The 23,635-nt window shown below is 39.6% G+C and overlaps 1 protein-coding gene across 3 annotated transcripts; it reads right to left on the bottom strand.

The window, feature by feature from the left end:
* Nucleotides 1–15,679, bottom strand: ING3 (inhibitor of growth family member 3). 3 transcript variants are annotated; one of them, XM_074903157.1, is made up of 12 exons: nt 15,535–15,679; nt 15,288–15,359; nt 11,028–11,128; nt 9,578–9,643; nt 8,289–8,385; nt 6,098–6,169; nt 5,686–5,805; nt 4,382–4,440; nt 3,835–4,025; nt 2,487–2,679; nt 1,513–1,551; nt 1–885 (listed from the first exon to the last, which is right to left on the bottom strand). In XM_074903157.1, exons 1-12 carry the CDS (start codon nt 15,560–15,562, stop codon nt 769–771), a joined length of 1,155 nt encoding a protein of 384 aa, XP_074759258.1. In that variant the 5' UTR covers nt 15,563–15,679; the 3' UTR covers nt 1–768. The 3 variants fall into 3 exon arrangements, with proteins under 3 accessions (XP_074759258.1, XP_074759257.1, XP_074759259.1); XM_074903156.1 differs by having other exon boundaries at nt 4,382–4,539; nt 15,535–15,677; XM_074903158.1 differs by lacking the exon at nt 15,535–15,679 and adding an exon at nt 11,309–11,531 and having other exon boundaries at nt 4,382–4,539.
* Nucleotides 15,680–23,635: the final 7,956 nt, after the last annotated feature.

Genomic DNA, 23,635 nt, shown 5'->3' with positions numbered 1-23,635 from the left:
GAGTTGAGGTTGTTTTATTTTAACACCTAATACAATTCAAATTTAAAGGATTACTTGCACAAAAAAATAAACACATTTGGTATAAAAATTTATCATCACTTTAACACCTTTTTTCCTCTTATGGCCTGTGTCTTCTCTGGAGCAGAAACATATAAAGACTAATGGCACAAGTTTGTTTTATTCTACAGCATTATTTTTGTTTTTACATACTCAAGTACCCTAGAGGACAACAGCCCGCTGTATACAAGAACCATTTTCTTCAGCCTGCTGAATTAAGTTTCATAAAGAACCAAAGCTATAAAGGCATTTTAAAAACCATTGTCTCATTTTTTTTCCAGAAGCACTGACTTTTTGCACCATTTATATACATAGTGTTACATAACAGCTCTTGAGTACAGTACATGCAGCAGAATATATCTGTTGAATATAAAACATACATTTAAAATCTTGACTTATTGGAATTTTTTGAAGATTGAATAATTGTAGAATGCCCACTGCTTAGAGAAAATGGTTTGATAGTACAAATGTCTGCATATGTTGGCCACTGGAACAATCCAAGGCTCACTGGAATATTATCTGTAGCACATCAATGTGCATAAATAATTTACTTACAATATTAAAACACAACTAGCAAAATCAATAGTTCAAGATCTTATGACTGCTATGTTAATCCTTAAGTGGTTGCAAGGAAGTGTGGTGGGGGTTCCTCCCCCTCCCAAGTCCTCTATAAAACCTTTAGTATGTAATGTGTTTTCCAAATGAACAAACTTATTTATGTCTACTGCCTCTTCTCTTCATTGCAGCTGTACACTGTGGACAGTACCATTTCCCTTTCGGTGCTTCTGTCAGTCCAACACATCCATAGTGGAACCACTCAATAGGGCACTGTAAAAACAGAGTTAAAGAGAGGGTTTCAGATTTTTTGAAACACCTATCACAAATACAATTCTATGAAAATGAAGCGTGAGTGAAAAAAGCATGGATTCTGATTTTCAAACAAAGTCACTGGACAAAACAAGAAGAGAGGAGGATCTCACTTCCTAACATACACTGAATAGACTAAGGAAAGTCATAAAAATCCTAGGAGTCATATACGGACTCCCATAACTAAGTAAAGGTAGTATGCTGTGCTTTGAAATACTTAATCTGACATTATGTGACACAACAGTAATCTTATCACTCACTTTGGTTTAAATTAGTATCTCAGTAACGACATCATTACATTCAACTGTTCTTTTAAAACTTTTTTATTTGAAGGGGACAACTGATATTAGTAGTGACATAGCTGAAGGTTCCTAGAAATAAATGGCATTTTAAAGATGGCAAACTTCCCAGTAAAGGGTGAAGCCTTCTAAAAGAACTTGAACTGTGGAGACAGATGAAGAGGTTTCCTGAAGAATGCTTCAACTCATATGCACACTACCCTAAAAAAACCTCTAAAGAAAAGTAACTCCTGCAAGCAACAGCTACATGCACAAGCCTGTCATGATCTTTTTGAACTTTGTTACTTACATCTTGGTTATCACAGCCTACCATTTCACCATAGGACACCTAGTAAATAAGAAAAAAAACACCTTAATAATGATTATATTACTAATTAAAAGCTATCAATGTTTTCAAAGAGCTAAAGTTCAAGTTTCTTCCTTTGAGGAGTTTTTCCATTAACAGCAGCAACAATATTTTAATTTTTCTTTTGATGCACAACCCAAGGCACATGTTCACAGCAAACTGATTTTTAAAAATCTTTTATGCAAAAGAAGGTATTTCTGCGTATTTCAGGTTGGATTATAAAGGTCAGCATTCAAAATCTGAATGAAAAACATTTTGGTCTAAACAACAGTGCTCAGCACACTATCAGTCTGATTTTCAATATTACGTTAATGTTCGGCATCGCCCTTGCATACATGACAATTTCAAGTACTTTATTTGAAACAATCATATACTTTCAAGAGAATTACAGAATTCTATAAACTCAAAAAAAAGCCAACACTCTTAAAAGTATTTGAAGTAAGAACAGGTATTTTTAAATACAAGTTTCTCAGTTTGTCATTCAGGCTCTCAAGTTTTCAGGTGGCTTTATGTGTTTCGTTGTTTTGGTTTGTTTTTTTTGGTAGAGTTTTTTAGCTTTTGTTCTGTTTGCTTTGTTTTTTTATTAAAGGAAAGTAGGAAAGACAAGGCAAATTCCTTACTAACTTAGAATTTTAACTAAATTCACTGTGAACCTATTCGATTTTTAATTTAAGTATTCCTGAAGTCTTCATTAAAAGATTTCAAACTCTCCAGGCATGTCACATCACTGGAAAACTTGCTTGTTTTTAGATTGAGCAGTTGAGTTCATTATTCATATTACCAATAAGTAAATAAAAACAGATCAAAGCTTCAAAAAAATGCAAATAGAATGTTTTTAAATTAGCAGTTGGAGAAGGAAGTTCAATTACAGTGAAATAGCAGCTCTAGTTGCATTTCAGGTTGGAAGCCATCCTTACCTGATTACAAATACAGTATCGTGGCTCATTTGGATCATAGGTCCAGTCAACTTGGCTATTAGAATCAGACTCCGGTATTACTGCTGTTTGCTGAGACAGTTCTTGTGCCAGTGCAGATGAAGAAGAACATGATGACAGAGATGAAGAAGAGGAAGATGATGAGGACTGCTGACTTGAAGATTTGTTGTTGTTTCTGGAAAAATTAAAAAAAAAAGGAAAAAAGAAAAATAGCACATCATAATTTAAATTCATTTCCTGCCAAGTGAAAGGATCACAAAACAAGTACTTTGTTGACTCTTAAATACTGCAGTATGTAAATCCCAAAGCATCATTCCCTAAGATTTCATTAAACAATTGCAAGAACTGAAATGGACACACTGAATGCTCTTTGGAAAAGGAAACAAGTCTTACCAGCTTAGAAGTGCTAGACATGCTATTCTAATCAATGGCTTTAAGGAATGTTTTTCTTCACAAAATTTTCCATCAACAGCCTTGGTGTAAAGGCCCCATAAAAATTATGTCACCAATAAAACAGGAATTTACATATAAACGATATCATGTGTCATGTACAATAGATAACTGTGTTTTGAAGATGACCGATTCAATGTTAATCTCCACTCAAGCATCACCAATCATTCCACAGGAACAGTGCCAGAATACAAATTCTATACTTTTGCTTATAGGTCAGATCTGACCACCCAAGATATCCACAGATGAAAAATGCTTCTAAGACAAAATCACTAACTGAGCTGTGAACACACAAATTTGTATGAAGAAAAAGCACCAGACAGTTTAAAAGGATGGGCATTTTAAGACAAACTCTTTCAAGTACAACTTGTGATCGTTGTCACAATGTGTTGTGACATTGTGTTGTTTAAAATGTTGTTAAATTTCATTTTGATCAGAAACAAAATTAATTCTGTTTCCTGTCCTAGATGGTCAGCCATGGAAAGCCCTGTGATTATTTGTGAAGTGGCATGAAGCAGATCTCCAGATTGTTTCAAAATCATCCACAAACCACTGCATAGCAATTTCTAACATTTGCCATTAGGTCAAATCTTCTCTCCAGAATACAGAAAAAAAGAGGGAGAAACTAGACTATACTACAGATGAAAAAGCAAATCAAGACATTTATTTAAAACTTTGGAGTGCATTTGCTTGAAAAAGAAGTAAGAGAACAGAAGAAAGCCCTGAACAAAAAAAAAGCCAGCAGGCAATACCTACCTTCTGCTGATCCCCCTCTTTCACCGATATTAAATACGAGCTATTTCTAATATGGCCCATGACCTTTAAAAGAAAGCTTAGCTGTCTTAAAAGCTGTAATTGCAGTCAAGTAAAGAAAACCTACTTGCTTTTTCTGCCACTTCGTGAATCTGTGGTTGATGAACTTAATGTCTGTGTTAATGTAGATGCCAGAGCTGATGATGAATATCCAGTTGAATCTCTGGATAATGAAAATTCTCTTCCAAGCTGAAAATCATTGTTCTTAAATGCTTCATAGCTGGCTTTTAGACTGGATGTTCGTCTTCCTTCCTTCATCTAAAAGGAATACTGATACTGTATCAGATTACACAGTAGAGCTCTTACATAAGACATATACCAGGCTGCTAACTCCTAATTATTTGCATAGGTTCATTAGTTACCCTGTTAACAAAATGATGTACACTAAGTGGCAAAAAGGTGTAAGAATATCCCACAGGAAAAGCTAGAAAACAAGCTGTCTCTTTTGCAAGTTTTACAGGATGAAACTGTAGCATATAAACAAAATTGATGAGAACTGAATCAGGTCAGCTGAAAGTGATCATGGAAATTCAGATTAAAAAAAACCCCAACTAACTAGTCTTTCTTCTTAATCGATAGCAGATGGCAGAATGACAAGAATGTTCTGACGTTACCTGCGCCGTGGCTTGCACTGCTTGAGCTGCTGCCATGGTAATTGCACCGGCCCCAGATCCTGAAGATAATGAGCCCAGGTTATATGATGCCAATGGTTGAGAAGAGTTTGTATTGTATGCATTGTTTGAAGAGGATGATGAATTACTGTTTCGACACCCTTGATGAACAGAACACATTTATGAAATTCAAAATGAAACTAAATTCCTTTGCATTTTAAGAAGAGTTATATATGACAACCAGTGAAAGAGTAGGAACTCCGCTTATGCATCTGACCAATCTGATCATTTGGAAAAAAATTTAAAAAGTCATTTGACACAGCCAGTATTGGCTTAAAGAAAAAAAAAAAGTTTATTCCCCAACTATCCTCATGTGCAAGTAGACCTATTGGAAAGACAGTCCACACTATCATATTCAGCTATCAAAGAACAGACACAGCTGCTGTGCCTATATAAAACCGATCTCCATGGAAATGATGCCGACTACTGTAGCCATCAAGAAAAGGATAAGAATCTGACTGTACACCTATACTGTTTCTGAAGTGAAACTTTTAACAGTCTTAATTCTAAAAACTACAAATCACAGTTTTAAGGCAATGCAGACTTCCACAGCCATCTACAGACTGACAGCTGTTCAAACATAGCCACATTTTATTTGCCATCTCATGTGAAGTTCCTTCAAAAGAAAAGTAAAATGGATATGAGGGGCACTACTTAAACTTGATGAACAGCACTAAATTCCAAAATGTAAGATGGTTTACTTACTAAGACATCTCACAGTCTTCTATTTTCAGGAAAGAAACTATGAAGAACCCTAAAATGGTCAGAAAGTTGTGGGGTATTTTTTTATTCACTACTCAGAAAAACTTCTCACCTCTTGAAATGGACAACACACAAAATTACGTTTTGTTATAGCTGAATGTCATGTCAAACCAATCCTTAAAAAAAGAAAGAGGGAAAATTCTTTTCCCTTATTTTGGAAATTGTTGCGTGTGTTTCTTTTTCCCAAAATATTAATGCATTGATCTCTTATATTTCTACGACTGGCTGAATGAAACTACTGTTATCGTCTTCCAAGCAGTGTAAATAAAGAGAAACAGCCAACATACAGCTGTTAAATGACAACAAAGCTGATGCGCTTCATGGACAACACAGATGAGTAACAATGCCTGCAATTTCTCATGTTTCAAATGACTGAAAATCCCAGAGGAATGGGTATGATTTCAAAAGGCAGTAAACTCACAAATATAACTGGGTTTCTCTTCTTCCAATCAAAAAGCAGCAAAATGCAAGACAATTAAGATTACCTGGTGTATTTTCTTTAGAAGCATCTGAAGTCAGGGTAGATAGAAGAGCTTCAGATTTAAACTTCTTTTCAGGAACATGATCTGTCGTACTATGGTGAGAAGATGGATTGTGTTTCCTTTCTAAATGAAACGAAGGGAACTTAAATGTAAAACCTTTCAGCTTGAAAGTCAAACTATAACTAGACATAATGAAACAGCACTTTCAATTAATCCCCATCAGCAAAACCTTATTATTCCATTCTTACACTTCTGAATACACATTATTATCATTGCATTGTGCCTTTTTTATTTTTCCTCCCCAATGTTTGGAGAAAAAGAAAAAAGTTCTGAACATTTTTTTCCCTAATATTACTCAACAAAAAAAATAAGGAACCATTAAAAGTGGACATATTTTTAAGACTCAAATACTTACTCTCTACTGGAGTGTGCGAATGGGCATGATGGTTATTCACAGGCTGTGATGGTGTGTCCAGCTCCAGAGACCCTGAGAGGGAGGTAAAAAGGATAGGAAAATTTCAGAGACATCACTGGCATGGTTTTGACTTTTATATACTAAATGAATCTTTATAATATTAACCAAACTGCTAAGCAATTATATTTATTTTACTCAGAAGGATTTTTGCTAGAGTTGAAACCCTTCCCATAGTACAACCAGAAGCCAGTGAGAAAGAACAGTTTTAAAATAAAAATTAGTGACTGCTGCTGTTCAACTGTTGAAATCAAGAAGTTAAAATCCAAGGCCAATAAGGAGAACAAACAGCAACTTTGCCCTCAATGTGCCACTTACTCAAATGAGTTGCAGACAAGCTGGTGACAGTTAGAGATTGCTTCAGCAAAAGTACTGGCAATCTGCACCAATATGAATTGAAAAGAAGATGGTAACAGGCAAACTGTATTGAGGCATCTTGTCACACTGAGTCAAAACACCCAAGCACTAGCAACTTCTTTCAAGATGAACTAACATTCAACAGGAAGGGCTTCAGATCAGTATCCAAATTTTCTTAGCATTGAAAATACACAGAGCAACAATCCAAACGCAAATCTATGTCTAAGAAAACATTTCTTATAGTATCAGCCATGAGGCTAAACAATCACAGTACAGGAGAGATTTTGACCATAAATTTCCTTTAGCACAATATGAAACAATCTGTGTATCAATCTTTGGCAAAAAGACTTTGAACTAGCTGCAATAGTTCCCAACTTACATTTATACAGAATACAATTCAAGAAAGTAATTCACATTCATTTTTCAAAATCTGTGGCTTCAACATTTCTTTACCTCTTTTTCAGTGCTTTCAAAAAATACATGAGAGTGTATTACAACATTTCAAAGAAAATTATGCTAGAAGAGATTCAAAGCATAAGGAGGTATTTTGGCTGAGCTAACATCAATCATGTTATGAACTAGCCCAAGTGCTGCCCTCTGGCGGAACCTCAACCATATGTATTTACTCTTAAAGCTAAACGTTAAAATGCTAAAATGTTAAAGAGGCTCACACTTTTCACTTTATTAAACACAAACACCAACACACACCAACCGGAAAGATGCAACATGCAGTCTGGCACGTTTCTATTTTGAGTTCCTGAAATTCTACCTACCTCACCAAACACAAAGCTCAATTGAAGGTAGCTTCGCATCTTAGAAACCGCAGCTGGGATTCCATCTAAAAGATACTAGTCCTTCTCTGTAGTTGCTAGTTCATTAAAAGCACTTACTCTGCAGGGGTCTTTTTGTGCCTGTTATTTGTAATAGCAATTACAAGTAAAATATCCAAAACCTCCCAGCTTTTATGATAAAGCCCCACAAAGTTCAAAGGAAGAATATTTATTCCTAATCTCCTCAAGTGATTTAGGTTACTTTCCGCTATCCGTGGGTATGAGAACAGTCACTGCCTCTTAGCACTGTAACCACAGTAGTTAAATCAACTTAGAAATTTAGAATCAACTTAGAAATCATAATTGCATTTGAACTTGATGTCTAAATGTAGATTCACACAGAAAGGCCAGATTCTTCTACATCAAATTGGTAAAAAAGCTGTAACGTTATGTTTTTGTCCATGTTCTGGATACCAGCATTGCTATGTTTGTTAAGCATGCAGGTTTCTTACCCAAAATGCTTCTCCCTCGCTACTTGCATTACAAAACAATCCATTCTCTCACCTTTAAAAAAAGAAAACTACTGAGTACCTAACTTTACTTGACATTTCACACCCGTAACTAAAATAATGACCTTCCTCAACTTGGTGGCAATCAATTCAAGTAAGAAATGATACACTTCCAACTGGGCAGGAAGCAAGCTTAAGCTCAAGTACATGCCTGAATATCTACAGTCACTAAAAAGAGGTATAGAGAATTCTGTACCTTACCATAAAAATTCACAAGTGCAACAGTTGTGTGAAAAAAGTTACTCTAATTACTCAGTTGTATTTTGACTTCACTGGTAAAAATTGATGTTGAAACTACAATTTGAGAATCACTGACTGATGAAAAGTATGCAGGTTAAACACAAATACTGCCAGCCACAAACAAGTGTATGATATTTTAATTTTGCAAATTGACAGAAAATCTGTCAAGTTCTTTAAAAAAAAAAAAAGTATACGTACGTCTCTCTAATATTTCTGTAATTCCAGCATTATCTGCTTCAAGTTCCATTTTAAATTTAGCGAGTTCTTGGTCCAATTTTCTCAAATGACGGTCTACCTATTTTTGAGACAAAGCAACAATAAATAGCATCCAGTTCTGGAACATGAGTATCTACATCCTTAAACTCAGACTTGATAAGTACTTCCCTTCCAGCAATTCTCTTCCATGCAGCAGTAAGCACAAACAAACACACAGAAGCGTAACTTCTCGGTCACCTTCATTTCCCTACACTCAGCAGAGATACTAGAGTCAACACCAAAATAGTGCTGTTGCTCCTAAGCTGCGCAGTCAACTACAGGATACAACAAGGCTGCATATTGGCTCAGCAGCTAGAAGCCCTCTTCTTACTGTAGGCAATGTTCCAAGACACAGCATTAAGTGATTATTTTGTGAAAAAAGATTAAGACGACTTGGGGGATGTTGTGGGTACGCCTACAGAAAAGGGAAGAGAAAGAACAGTATATGACATGCACTTTAGAAGAGGTTGGCCAGCATTGGGGAAATTTTAAGTTTACTGAACTGCAATTTGTACTGATGTACACACACATCAGTAAACCCTAAGTACTGAGTAAAAGGGTCTCTAAACTGAAAGTGTAAAGACTTCTGTGCATTTGAGTAAACTATGACATTCTCTTGGGTACTGAAAATTAACCAAAATCTCAATATCACAGAAAGAAACACTATGCTCCAAACGCTTCTTCATCTGTGGTCACACAGCAGAATGTACCTGTCTCTAAACTATTAAAAACTGAACAGGTTTTTGCAATTACCAGCTAACCAAAAGAGAGGGGTAAGTTCCAACTTTTGTAACCAACTTTTGATTAGCTGAAGTGAAAGAAAAGCAGACAAGAAATATTTGGTTTATGTCTACTATATCTTAGTGCAGTCTGTCTTGCAGGTTCTGTTCTCTGAGAAAATTTAAAATAAATATACTTAAAATTCAAAATTCATATGCTAAAAGGAAGAGTAACTTGCTTGTGGCCTCTTTACAGAAAAAAAAAAAAAAACAAACCAAAATCAACATGCATGAAGACCTTATTTCTGTATGTTTTGTATTTGTGAGCTTGCTACCCAAAACAACAAAATCCTTAGAAATCAATAAAATACCAAATGTTTACTTAGCCAGCAAAATATCTGTATGAAGCTAACATAACAGTATAGGTAGCACAGCTGTAGAGCTTATCAAAATGTTTAGAACTCCTTAGGGCATAAATTTAGGTAATTCAACACAAGCCCTTTGTGCACTTACCAAATCATATATTTGATTAGCCAGTTGCACTTTTTCATCTGCATCTTCCAAAGCCTTATAATAATCCTGTTATAAAGAGATTTTTTAAAAACTATGAATGTCAATTTCAGTCATTTCAAGCTACTGTTATCCAGCACAAAATCTAAGTTAAAAGGAGAAATTCAAGTCAGCTTCAGAAAGACTATGAAACTCTACTGTAAACAACAATCAGCTAAAGTTTAGATGAGAGATACAATACATACCAATTTATTGTTTGTGCCTTAGAAAAAGCCAAACTACAAGATGTGGACCCTTTCTCCTAAAGTGGTATTGAGATTTCTGCAAAAAATGCTACCAGGAAATAAAATAGTCTTGGATTTATTTTGTATTACACAGCATAAAGTTACAGACTCAAAATGAGATGATGTCTTTCACTTCGTATGGATCTTTATGACCACTGCAGATACTACTGTCCTTCAAAATTATGCCAAACAGTGCTGTGAGAGGAAGCCTTTCCAGCACAGTAGTTAAACAGAGATAAGGATGTCTATAGTTCATAGTTTAAATTATTTTAAAATACATTTATATAACTACTAAGTGTTATAATTTGAATAAAGCAAGCCAATTTTAAAGTCTGCTCTAAGGAAAATCCACAGACAAAACTTTTTTTTTTTAAAAAAAGTGTGTTTACACATTTTTACTCCAGATTTAAACAGGTTTAAGTGCTTATTTATTCTCTATTTCCACTGCAGAGTATCTTCTTTAGGCGAAAACTACTTGAAATTTTGGTTCAACTAAAGTCAAACCAAATTTTTCATTTACTCCAGTGAAGTCAGAGCACTGACTTTTTCTTTTTTTAAATACAGGAATCTATTTGTATTAAGGAAAAAAAAATACCTTGACCAAACAGTGGGCTGAAGTAGCAAGTGTAGGAGACTACAAAGGACTTTCTCCCGACAAAATGATGGACTACCTTGCTAACAATACTACCACCAATGCCCAAGTGTTGAAGGATAAAATGGAACACATCCATCTTCTTATTCCTCCCTTCCTAAAGCTACGTATACCATATTGTACATAATGTACAAGTACATAGACAGAATCATAGAAAATGCTGAAGCTAAGCCTGAAAAATATCCTCTCAAAGAAAGACAATGAACTTGCACAACTTCATGTCATGCAAGCAGAAAAAAAAAAGGTCTGAGCTGAAAATTTAGTACCTGGTTTCCTCATAATTTCAGGGTCACAATTTTTAAAATGCTAGCAGATACTGAATAAAACTTGAGAGAAATACTTGATCAAATAAACCTTTCAGTCATTTTTCTCCTTCTAGGTAGTTCTATCCACCTCTGTGAAAGCCCAAGGGAAGTCACAGTTCTGCATGAAGTCTCCATCAATCATAAGCTATTTTTTCCTAATGTTATCTTTGTTTGCTAAAGAAAAATGTGACCCACTCCAGTGATATCCTTACTTTTTTTATTGATGTCATTTGTTCTTCCCTCCATTCAGGTTTGTTTTTCTTTGCGTTCATAAAAAATTCATTTACCCTCTGCTCAAGCTGATCCATTGCATCTGTATCACAGGAAAAGAGTAAGACAAACATTATCTTCTCATGTACATAAACATTATGAAATAAGGTGGATTTTTTTTCTTAAACAAAGCTGACAGGACTGAGGTGCAAACTATTAGAGGAAAAAAACTAAAAAAACCAAAACAACCAAGTGACAGTAGACAGAGGAGGGAAATATTTACCTTAATTTCCAAGAAGCAGAATTGCATTCTGGTAGGATTCTCATCAAGGTTCTTGTGCTCTCCAGCATGGGACAGGCAGGACTCCAAGTTCTAAAGGTTTTTTGTCCCTAAGAGCAGTGGTAGTGACTTAAAGCACGACCCCAACTCCTCACCCAGGGCTCTAGACTGCTGACTTTGGAACATTCTAGCCAGTTACAAACTGAGCAGGAAACAAAATGTTCTCCTAAGAGAAACAGTCAAATACAAAACCAAATAATTGAAAAAATTAGTGCCTCAAAAAGGTAGAGCAACTGAAGAGTCAAGTCACTGCCTTTAAGCCAAGGCCCTCTCCATTGTATGCTAGAAGGGTGAGGGCAAATTGAAAGCACTCACAAAGTTATTCCCCCCACCTCCACAGGGTAGCACTAAGGGGTAAATGCTCTGATGAAATACTAGTTGGATAGGATTCTCACATGAAGTTGAGAAATGTCATAAGAGAAAACACAAAGCCACCAACTCTCTAACTATCATAAGAAAGGAGAACGTCAACTGTAAGTTAATTGTTTTGTTGTTTATTGACATAGGAATGGGGATTCCCTTCCCTTTCCCTCCATCCTCCTTCAAAAAAAAAAAAAAAAAAAGAAAAAAAAAAAAGGCAGAGTTTACTATTTCGACTGCTGGACACTTGTGCATGCAACAGCTTGCATATTTCCAAAACCATTCAACTGCCTCAGTCTGAGTAGCTCTGACATCCTTTCTAGTCTCAGGATAGTTGATAGTACTGAAAATTTTTTCACAGCACTCTCAGTGATACTGTCCAGACAGCAGTTTCAAATTAAAGGTGACAGTGCACCAATTACCTACAGACTTTAGGCTCTGGGTCTGAAACACTTCAGGTACTTTCAAGAAACCACCATTAAAACTGGATCACAGGATGGCCACCATCTCTTCCCCCTCCCCCCAAAAGTTTATTAACTAGGTCAAGAAACTCATGAATCCCCAAGTATTGTTAATTCTTCAAATCCAACAGAGCCCAAAGATCTTCTCACTGTGAAAATTCACAACTAGAACTAATTGTTCACATAAATAACCAAAAGTCATTCATACTGAATGATCAAAAACATTTATAAATCTTCCCTATGCTAGAAATGTCCGGCATCAAAACCAAGAGGAAACTAACAAGTGACTGGACAGAGCACAATTAATCCCAAACCAGAACACTTGTGACATAGGCTCACGTCAACTTTATTTAGATGTAGGCAAATGAAGTAGTCAGTCTTGGTGTAAAATGGGTTGAGGTAGGAGAATCTGTACAATGAGCATTTTCCACTTGGAGGGTGTTTTTCAGGGAGATTAAGAAGCCTGATCAGCAAACAAGCAGCACACACTTTTTGTAGAGGCTTCTGAAAGCTTTGTTTGACCAAATTACTATAATTTGGTCCATAAAACCAACAGACAAAATGTTCTACCTCCTATTCTCAGAGTGCAAACAGCTTATTCTAATGGCTCCATAAACATGAAGAAAAAAAAAATTCTTCCCTTTTTATTTTTTATTGAGGACACTTATCAGTTCTGTGTGAAACAGCATAAGGGAAAACCTCCATAGAAACCTGGTCTCTCCTAGAAGAGCAGAAATGGCAAAGGGTAATATAGCTCAGATCTAAATTATATGAAAAGTTCTCCCTGGTACCCTCAAGTTCCTTCACCTTTTCTCCCTCCCACTACCTTTTTCATCTAACTGTGATACTATATTCTGAGATACTCATTTCTTAGATCAGATTTCCCAACAGAGGTGCCAGAAATTCTATTACAAGAGAGGCCTTTTTCCAGAGCTTGACATTTTACCGTGGAGGCCCGATAATCCATGATTTGAACTTAAATGGAGAAACACATTTTATGCTTCGTGCGGAACTCAGTTAAACCTCAAGAGTCAAGTCACAGCTCGGAGGGTCTTCACTTTTTCCACAGCAGCCTGATCAGGACATATAGTAGGTACAGCTGGTTTATCATTTCTTCCAACCACAAACAGCAGCACCTACCTGCCCCATTAGAAATCCATGTAATGCAAATAGGACTGAATATAAAGTTAACATTGACTCTAAAACACAGCAGCACAGTTACGTCTGAACTACAACTCACGTAGGTTTCTGGGAGAGCATCACTCAAAGTACTGTTTTCAAGTACTCCCGAGACACTGAATCTTCACAGCAAGTCACTGTGTCACAGCATGAGAACAATCTCCAGGTTGGCATGTAGCATTCAGCAGCCAGTTTTGCAGGTGATGTTGGAGAGATGCTAGTCAGAAGTTTTGTACATGCCTTTGGATGTTTTGTCACTCATTGTGCAAGAATTACAAAAGTACCAAGATCTGAGAGAATTTTTCCTCTGGGCCTAAGATTAGTCTTAGTATACAATAGTCTGTGTGTTATTTGCTACTTCCAGTAAAACAATATGGAGTCTTACTTGTAATTTCCAGTTAGAGCAGAGGAAATGACCCTACTGCAACCTTGGCAGCGCTAGCTGGGTCAGTTCTGAAACACACTTCGAAAAACTACTAGCTTCTTTGCCTGCCTACTGAACAAAAATAAAATTTGTTAACTTACCTCAGAACCATCTGAGTCAGTGAGCCACTTACTCCCTCCCCTGGTGCTCCCTAGTGATAGTTCAGAGGCGTTATCTCCCATAAGGAGTCATTGCCCTGTTCCCACAACTTTAAGTACTGAACTCAAGACAGCACTTCGGCAGTAATATCCAAGAAAATCATATAGCCACTTCAGCATGTGTCAGTGAAGTCTGATAAACACACCTGCTGCGTCCACTAAAGTAATATCCAGGGGAAAGCCTGAGACCACACTTCAAAGTATTATAGGTTAAACTGGTGTTGCCAAGATCTGTGCTGCATTTTGTATTCCTGTACAGCATTCACTTACTATTTCAACCCTTGCGCTTTCTCTCATTCTTCTTTACAATAGTCTGACCCTTCCGTATCGATGATTTCTTATCTTTTGTGCAGTAACTGCTTCATTAACAAAGACCTTTTCATCACAGTTATAGATGAACGTATCAGTTGTGTGTTTAATGACAGCAACACCTAACTGAGCGTTACGGGACACCTAAGTCCCAGACGAGATTACATTAGAAAAGATGAAAAGGCAATGCACCGTATCAGGGTATCAGCAGAGCTATACGAAGTGATCTACACAGAACCTCAGGCAGGCTGTAGACCTGGTTACGTGTCAGCTAAAGCACGAGAGGCTAAGCAAACAGCGCCTTCACACAAGCTATTATGAGGGGACCTGGCTGGAAAGTTTCAGAGACGGCACACCACCACCTGCTCAAGGAGCGGGACATAACTCATGTTCCAAACCACCATCACTGCTCTTAGGGATCAAAAATCTAAAGACTTTGGGACGTGCCACCGAAAATGCCTTTAGGAGCAGCACAAGCCCATGAGGGAAACTCCTGTAAGATCCTACTCGCGCCGGGGCTCAGCGGCGGGCCGCGGGCGGGGGCCGGGGCTCGGCGGGGTCGGCTGACAGAGCCGGGCGAGCGCGCCCCGCCCCTCGCTGCGTCCCGGCGGCTCCCCGCGCCGCGCCGGGCCTCCGCAGCGCCGCCTCCCGCAGCCGCGCCAGCGCCCGCCGCCCTGCGCGGAGGATACGACGCCCGGCGCCGACGAGACGCGCCCGGGCCCCCGCCCCGGAGAGCCGGGGCGCGGGGTGGGGAAGGGGCGCCAGCGCGACCGGCCACGGCGCGGGGGGCGGCGGCGCGGAGCGGAGCTGCCACACAGGTCGGAGCGCCCCGGCGGCGGCGCCGCTTCGCCCCCTCCTTCCCTCCTCTGCCTTCCCCTCCCTCCTGCCCACACCGCGGGCCCGCGCCCTGCGGCGGGGCGCGGCGACCGAGGCGGTGCCCGCGGCCGCCCCCCGCCGGCGGGGCGGGGCGGGGCGGGCGCCGGGGCGCGGGGAGGGGGCGGGCAGAGGCGGAGGGGGCGGGACTCACGTACTCTGCACCTGCAGGTCCATCTCGCGCATCTCGGTGAACCTGTCGCGCAGATCCATGGGAAGCTGCTCGATCACTGCGGGCACAGGGAGGGGCGGGGGAGCGGGGAGAGAGGGGGAGGAGGGAGGAAGTCAGTCAGTCAGTCACCGCCGTGGGGGAGGGGGGCGCCGCCTCTGCGCCGCGGCTCCCCCCCGGCTCCCCTCCACCGGCCGTGCCCGGCCGCCCGGCACCCCCGTCCCGCACACACTCACTCTCCAGATAGTCCTCCAGATACAGCATGGCGGCGGCCGGGCCAGCGCCAAGGGGCTTCTCGCTAACGGGGGCTCGTCCCTTCCAATATGGCGCCGGCGCCAACAACACCAGCGGCTCGACTCAGCGAAAACAACATTGGCGGCTGACGGCGCTCGCTCCGGCCGCGCCGCGATTGGCTGCCCGCGCCGCTGACGCACGCGGCGGTTCGCGCTCCCGCGCGCGGCCTCGCGGGAAATGTAGTGCGGGCGCGGGCGCCGGCCAGAAACTACGGGCGCCGCCGTGCACCGCGCCTCCCGCGGGGCTGCCGCTGGGGCTGCGGTGGGCGGGCGACCGCCCCGTCCTGCCCCGGCCCGGCCCTTACCGTTTCGTCCAGGAGGCACCCCCGCCTTCTGGGATCCGCGCGGTTTTTCTCCGGGAGCCCTCCTTCGCCAGGCGGAGTCCGGGCGTGGGGCTACCGGCCCTCCAAGGGTCCCCAGGACCCGAGCGCAGCGCCGCAAGTCTGGCGAAATGAAGCGAAAAACTTGCGGCTTTTTGGACAGACTTCATGCTTTTGTTTGTTTATTCGTTGTTTTAGATGCTCACAGCTGGTAATAGTGCGTAAAAAACATAAGAAACGAGAAAATAATGGAGTTACTCAAATTTCTGTGTCTCTTCACGAGTGACACAAGGTGGAAGGAGCTGCTCTGTTCTGCACGCATCGGTAACAGGGGTAGTAACAACGTTACAGGCACACAAGAGCATAAATTCCTGTGGGCTTTAGAATCGCTGTTCAGAGTAGCAAAAAATAATTAGCTGATAGCAGTGATTGCGATCCATTTACAGTACTTCTTACTGTAATTTCTTTTGAAATGCCTGGGGCTGAGGTTTTTCATGCAATCTCCCAAATAGTTTATTTCATCACTGTTTTATGACTATCTAATATTTATTGCTCTAATCATGGACTGATGGTTTTATTCATTTTGGTCTTTGACTGGGGAAAGGAATTTTTAGGGTTTGCATGATGTCAGGTGTAGGTAGAGGAGCATAAGAACTGCGATAGCAGAACGGGCTAACTTTCCGCCATGCTTTTTATCTCCTTTTCGTGTTCCCATCTGTGCCATATGTATCCAAGCAAGAAAAGAAAGTGTATGCTTAAGCCAAGTCTGAGTAAAAATTTGTGTGGGATGTTTTTGAGTGTTGTCAGGACCGATGGAAAAAGGCATTTTTTTCTCATGTTTTACGTTCCTATATTGTGAGTAGTTAGCTAAGGATGACTGCATTTTGGGAAGTGAAGCATAAATTTTGTATGTGGCTTTTATGAAGACCAATGTTACCTATGTCTCGAATACACAGAGTATAGATAGGCGCTTTTTTTAAATTTATTTTTTTTTAAATTCTGGTGTCATTACAGATGGAAAAAAAAAGGTATAACAATGACTATCAACTCCATGAAAAAAGTGCTGTGGTCAGTTTCTGTACTCACTCCATCATTAGCCGTGTAGTCTGTGCTGTCAAAACAGAAATACCAACTAGTTTCATACACACCAGTGAACAGTTTTCAGATGGTCATTAAGCTCAGTTAGCCTTAGCTGAAAGAATCTGTGTATTATTGCTCATGCAGATCACTCTTTAATGTACAATTTCTGACACACGTATAGGAATTTTTTAAGTTCTGTGTGAGAAATTGCTTGGCCCCATTTTGTTATGTAGAAGACCAGACTGACCCTTCCTGGGAAGACAAATACCTGCACTTTTATTGAAGTGAAAGGGTTTGATGTAGCAAGACAACTTGGCCTATGCAAAACCACAGCAAAGTAATGATATCCTATATTCATTAGGAGAATAGCTAGGTGAATTTAGGGAAATCTGAATCAATAGGGTCACCGTCTTTTACGCTCATTGGTGGCTTTAATGCTTTTTAAAGAAAAATTTTTTTCATAGACATATTTGGGAGTGCATTTCATGCAGCAGAAGTCTAAAAGAACAGCGTTGTACACAAATACCATACAAAGACTGCTGTTAGAACCCCAACTGAAACACAGTCATACAATAAGTTCTTAACATTTGCTTCATTACCAAAATCATAGGACATGGGACATTGGGACCTTGTTACTTCTCCTATGGTCCAGTTTTCATGCCTGAGTTTGCCACATTCTCATCTTTTCAAGCTTGGGAATAGCCAGCAAAATCTTCACTGAGGGCTATTGTGCAAGGATATTTTTGTAGTGTCGTAGAATGGTTTGGGTTGGAGTGGACCTTAAAGATCATCCAGTTCCAACCCCTCCTGCCATGGGCAGGGACACGTTCCACTAGACCATGTTGCTCAAAGCCCCATCCAGCCTGGCCTTGAACACTGCCAGGGAGGGGGCAGACACAGCTTCCCTGGGCAAACTGTGCCAGTGTCTCACCACCCTCACAGTGAAGAATTTCCTGTTTGTTGTGGTGCCCAGATCAGGCAAACCAAGAACCACAGCTCTTGGGTTTTGTGTCTCAGTCATTCCCTTTAATAATAGCATGTGCGCTGTCTACATTAGTGGAAAAGGAAAATGAAACTCGGGCATGCCAACAGAATGACAAAGACAAAATACTAGCGGGACTGGCTGCTGCCTTCAAGGTGCCCTGCTTTATGTTTCATGGTTTATTGGAACATGCGAGAGGCTTTTATAAAAATAGGAACCTTCTTCAAAAATTGTTCATTGTAGTGCTTTACAGCAGGGGATAGGAGGGGATTATGTAATAGAATACAGATGAAAATACAATTCAACTCTGTTGAAAAGCAAACAAGAATTTATTTGTCTACCTGTAGCCTTCTTCAGCATTTTTTTTAGAGAGATGGAGAAACTGTCCCATTTTTTTATTTCTGTCAATGTTAATTCATATTGTATAGTCAAATGAGTAGCCACACCAACTTCAGTGAGATTGTGTGTATAACTGGTGCTTATCGTGACATACTGATGGAACTGAGTTTATACTGACATTTAAGAAGAGATTATCCACTCAAGCCATAAAAAATAAACTCTTCTTACAATGGAAAGCTACCTGTTGTGTATAACTGTAAATAATTAACTCTATTGATTAACCCAACTTTTAGAACAGCCTAATTAGAATAGCTCCTTGTAAGGAAATGTGGATTAATTACAGTGTTTATTGGGATGCAAATACAGTGAAAAAGAACTAAACACCAACAGTGAACTCAAGGTAAAAAGAAATTCAATTTGTGAATTGCAATTGACATTGTACAGCAAGGGACCTGCTTAGCACAAAGAAAGGAAGAGAGGCCACAGGAGCTGCTGTTTTCTCCTATTGATATAACGTTATTAATGTTGATGGCATTTCTCCAGCAAATGTTTCACATAAATCATGTATCATCACTTGTAACAGAATGATGGCATAAAGGAATATTACAGTTTTCCTGTGATCTACATAAAGCTAATTTCTTGCATAGGCTTCATTAGTTTTCATCTGACAGGAAAAAAATATTAAAAACATGGATTTATGTTCTGATGTACACTACTCATATAGAGTTAAGACTTTTAAACCTTCTCCCTCTCTTCGGTCCTTACCCGTTACAGATCTCTGTAATTTCCTTCTTCTATTATTCCAATTTTTTCTACCTCTTCTCATATGTAGGGTAGTTTGCCACATATCTCACTCCATCCTTCCCATTTTTGTATTCCATCTGCTATCAATCCGTTGGTCTTTCCCTTTCCTTGTTCCTTCCAGATCCATTATGTTCTCGAAGCTATATGGTTTCAGGGGTTTTCTGTACCCATTTAGGACTCTCACTGTTGCGTAGTTTCTACAGTACTCTGTTTTTTAACTCTTGCCTAATCCAGTGTTTCCAGACCTGTAGTCCTTGTTTTGTTACTTTGTTTTCAAGGAAAGGTTTCTAATGCTTTGATTGGAAAAAATCAGGAATGACTTACCTAGCCCATCCCTAGATTGATCCTCCAGGTCTCCTCTACTGCTGGTAGGTTCTTGTGCTTTGATTTCTCATAAGGGACCTTCACTCCCTGTTGGATGCAAAGATTGCTAATGTATGGAGTGCAGAAAGCAGAACCTGTCTGTTACTGAGGGCTAGCCTTTAAGACACAGTGACAACTAAGTGGCACCAGGCAGTGGTGCAACAGAGCCTACGTACAACTACAAGGTAGCTCTCAAACCACTAGAGATGAGCATTTTGATTTTCTTTGGCACCTGCCACTGCTGCACTACAGCAGTCCTGTCTGCTGTGCCAGAATCCATTCACCACAGTTCACTGCTGCGAGCATGTGTTGCACATGACATCATTCCTCGTTGTCTTGTCTGCCAGTGTCAGCATCAGGCCTGCTGGTCTCCTGAAGTGCTAAGGCTTGGACAACTGGCCCAAGCCAGAGTTCACCTATATATAGATGAATCCTGTATATTTTATAACTGAAAACCATTGTGGTAGTAGGTATTGTACAACCCATTTATGCTGATGTAAAAAGTGCTAAAGCATTGAAATACTACAGCCTGAACAATAGGCCCCAAGCTGAAGCTGCTATAACTTAGCATGTAGTCATTAATAAAATATCTAAACTCGCTAGTGAAAGATGCAGCTCAGACAGAATATAATCCATAGTGAGGAGAGAATGTATCCAACTTCCCTCGTTTAGCCTTGTTCAAGGCTGAGAACCCAAGTATCTGGCCTTGTTAGAAACTCCCTTGGTTCTCCCCCTGAGCCCTGGCCAGGCTTTGGGTGGAATCCAACAGGAGAATGAAACCAGAAATTCTCCACTCAAAACAAAGGTGCCAGCTATTCTGGCTTCTCGATCTCTGGTATATAAGGCTGGACCCGCTCACAGCGACTTTGTCAGCCTCACCTATGGGGGACGCACCGCGTAGGATTTCCCCCTTGCCGGGACAGGCTCTCCAAACCCTCGCCGTAACCGGGGCTGCCCAGCCACTGCGGGGCTGGATGATGGTAACGTGTGCAAGGGGTGATGTGTCTTTCTTAATCACTATTCTCTCTCTCATGTAGTAAGGATTTGATGCATTACCCTGTATTCTCCTGTTTGTTGCTTTAAGTGCACTATTCTGCCTTTTCTTACTGCATGTTTCTGTAATACACTGTTACATTGGTTATCACCAGTAAAATACACCTACTCTTTTCACTCTGGTGTCTGAGTTTAATTGGCATGCTTAATCAGCAAAACATCTCCTCACACACTTTCAACTATTTTGTTGTAATTCCTTCTCACTTCCTGTTTGTTGCCTGCTATTTTTCTGCTGTTGCTGCTGGTTTTCTGTTGTTTCCAGTTATCCCAGTCTCACAGTCCAGCTGTCCCTCCCAGCTGCCATGGACTTCACCATCTCCCATATTCCACCCCTTTTGCTGCTGCAGGGGTATCACCCACAACCTCACTCTCCCTCTGCAGGAAATAACTATCATTCCAGCTGTACTACACACCATGGTTATTGGAGGACATTAGTTAAATAACTAAATTGTCTGGAGACTGAGAACCATGTAAGGGTTACAGCATGATCGTATTTGTTCTGGGCAATCAACTCTATGTAATGGGAAACTCCATCCAAAGCTGGATCCTAGGAAAATGCTGGGTGAGACTATCAAATACATAATGTTACCCTTGTCTAGTGTAGCACTCTGCAGAAACTTCACTTTCATGACATGATCCTCAGGAGGGCAAATTTGGCCCAGGAGTATTATGGCTGGATGGTAATCTATCTGAGAAATCACTTTCCTTTTCTAATTATTACAAAACCTTTCAAATACTGAGATTTGCATTTCTATTTCTGGAAACAAATCCATGACCCCAGATAATTAATTTGCTTTAACAGTCAACAGGAAAATGGAACTGCCATTTATTTGTGAGCTTGACTTTGTGTACAGACTCAGGCAATTATAACTTCATCTTTTAGTTAATTTTATCTGCTACAGACTTAGTTAAATTTAGTTGCAGATTTCAGTTATTTCCTGAAAGTCTGCAGGATATGAGCAATTGCTGTTTATGTATTAATCACTGAAATATTTTATCCTGGCTTCCTAAGGAAAAAAAGCTTATATGAGCTATCCATATGTTTGTGTGCACACTTGTTTATCTGTCCTTTCACTCTGCCATGTCTCTATTGAATTAATCGACTAATTTCAACCTATATCTGAAATAAAATTTGTTATTTTAGAGATGAATTGTGTACTCCTTAAATGCTGTGTTGTCCCTAATAGTTTGGGTTTTTTTCTTCCTTTCACTGAAGGAAAGGTTGCAGTATGAACCTGCTACCTATTAGACTCAAGAAAATCCACACACGAGAGCAATGAGTTCCCCAGTCATGGAAAAAGCTTCAGCTGGTGAACACAATTTACTAGGCATTGTTGTAAGCCACAAATGCACAAGGAATCAACTTAAGCAGTTTTCCTGCTTGCAGACTGGTTGATTTTCATAAAATCCTGAATGCTGGGTCATATGGCATGCATGGAAATAAAGTTTGAAAATAGTTATTTTAATGATTATTTAAACACTTCTATTAAATTTTAAGTTTGAAATGCCTTTAGATGTTTATCTGTAATGAAAGACATTTCTTGCCCTTTTATAATTGTCATATTTACAATCATACTTTTTTCCATGAGGTCAGCACATTCTTGTGGCTGGAAGCGGTCCATATCTGCTAGCTTTCCAGAAAAAAAATGCTATAAATGGCTGCTACGACATTGGTAGCACAGGAGAATGTGGGATAGGACTCCATCTATTCCCTGTGCTGCTCAGAGGATGTGTCCTCTGAGAGTCTGCAGATGGAGCAGGTAAACAAAAAGAAAAAAAAAGCTGAAAAATTAGGAGATAAGAGTTCAGTTGTATTACCCCCCACCCAAATTCATTCCCTTGTAGCCTCCTTTGTCCCTGGAGCAAATTCAAAGAAGTTGAATGCAGCAGTAGGGGAAGGAAATGCTCTGAGAAATTTGCCAAAATAGTGACATTATGATTGACTGTAGGAGCACAGCTGCCACAGGAGAGGATGCAGATTTTGAGAGCAGTCATGAATCTTCACTGCTACTGGACATACGCTGTCAGATACATGAGGATAACCAAAAAATAACCTTCTCCTTCATGATCGTTAAGCAGGAGCTGTGCAGTGATCAGGGCACCCAAGAAACTGGAGTTCAGACTTGGAGGAATTGCAGGAGAGGACAGATCCTTGTGTCAGAATGCAAATACTGTAACTTCTTACAAAGGGACAGAAGATCTACTAGGATTTAGCACAAGACTCAGGTCTACCTCTTTGCTGTGATAATGTTGGGTGAAACGGGGAAAAAAGGGGAGAACTACTTACTTTCTTGAAATTTTATCACTGGATGTATTTGAGATGGAAATCACATTGTAGTTGTGATGATCTAAAGATACAATTAATCTTTCTGGGAAAGCTAATTTACGTGATAATTATTTTACTAGACATGTATACAACTGATGAAAATACAGACAATTTGGAGAGCGCATAAGCTTTTCTCCAGCTGTTCTACTGACATTTTTTTGGTGATGTTTTTAACTTTTACAAATATTTCACAAGATTTTAACATCATCTGTTTCATATACTCTCAATGAAATTTGTAACACAATTAAAATTATATCTGCTTAGCTTACAAATAAACTAATATTATTCCCTTCTGACTGGCATCAGCTTACTTTAAGTCTATTGTTTTTAATTTTTGTTCTGAAATGTAAATTCATGGTCCCACCTGTTGGTTACTACAGAAATAAAGAATAAAAGGTGGTCACAGGCTAAGTTAATACCAAATACACTTTTCACCTCATGCATTGGTGGAATAACCTTACTGTATTTTTAGATGACTTCTAAATGTTTGCAATCAATACATAGTGTAATGATTTAACAAATTGCCTAATGTTTGCATAAATGCAAAAATCCTCAATGTAAGCATGCCCAAGGTTATTTGAGATTGCATTGCTAAAACTGAACAGGCAGTAAGTGCCACTGCAGTCCATTTTAGAAGGACTGATCTTGTTTCAAGTTTTCAGACACATACACAATTCTTATGTATTTCAAGGCCAATTCTTTCCAGAAAAGAAATCTAAATCTGAAGTGTGAAATATATATTTTTTTTAGTGCATGTGGAGAGTTTGTCTGTTAGAC

The sequence above is a fragment of the Athene noctua genome, chromosome 3 (genome assembly GCF_965140245.1).
Source record: "Athene noctua chromosome 3, bAthNoc1.hap1.1, whole genome shotgun sequence".
NCBI lineage: Eukaryota > Metazoa > Chordata > Aves > Strigiformes > Strigidae > Athene > Athene noctua.
The sequence above is the reverse complement of the archived record's forward strand: the minus strand, read 5'-3'. Positions and strand labels throughout refer to the sequence as shown.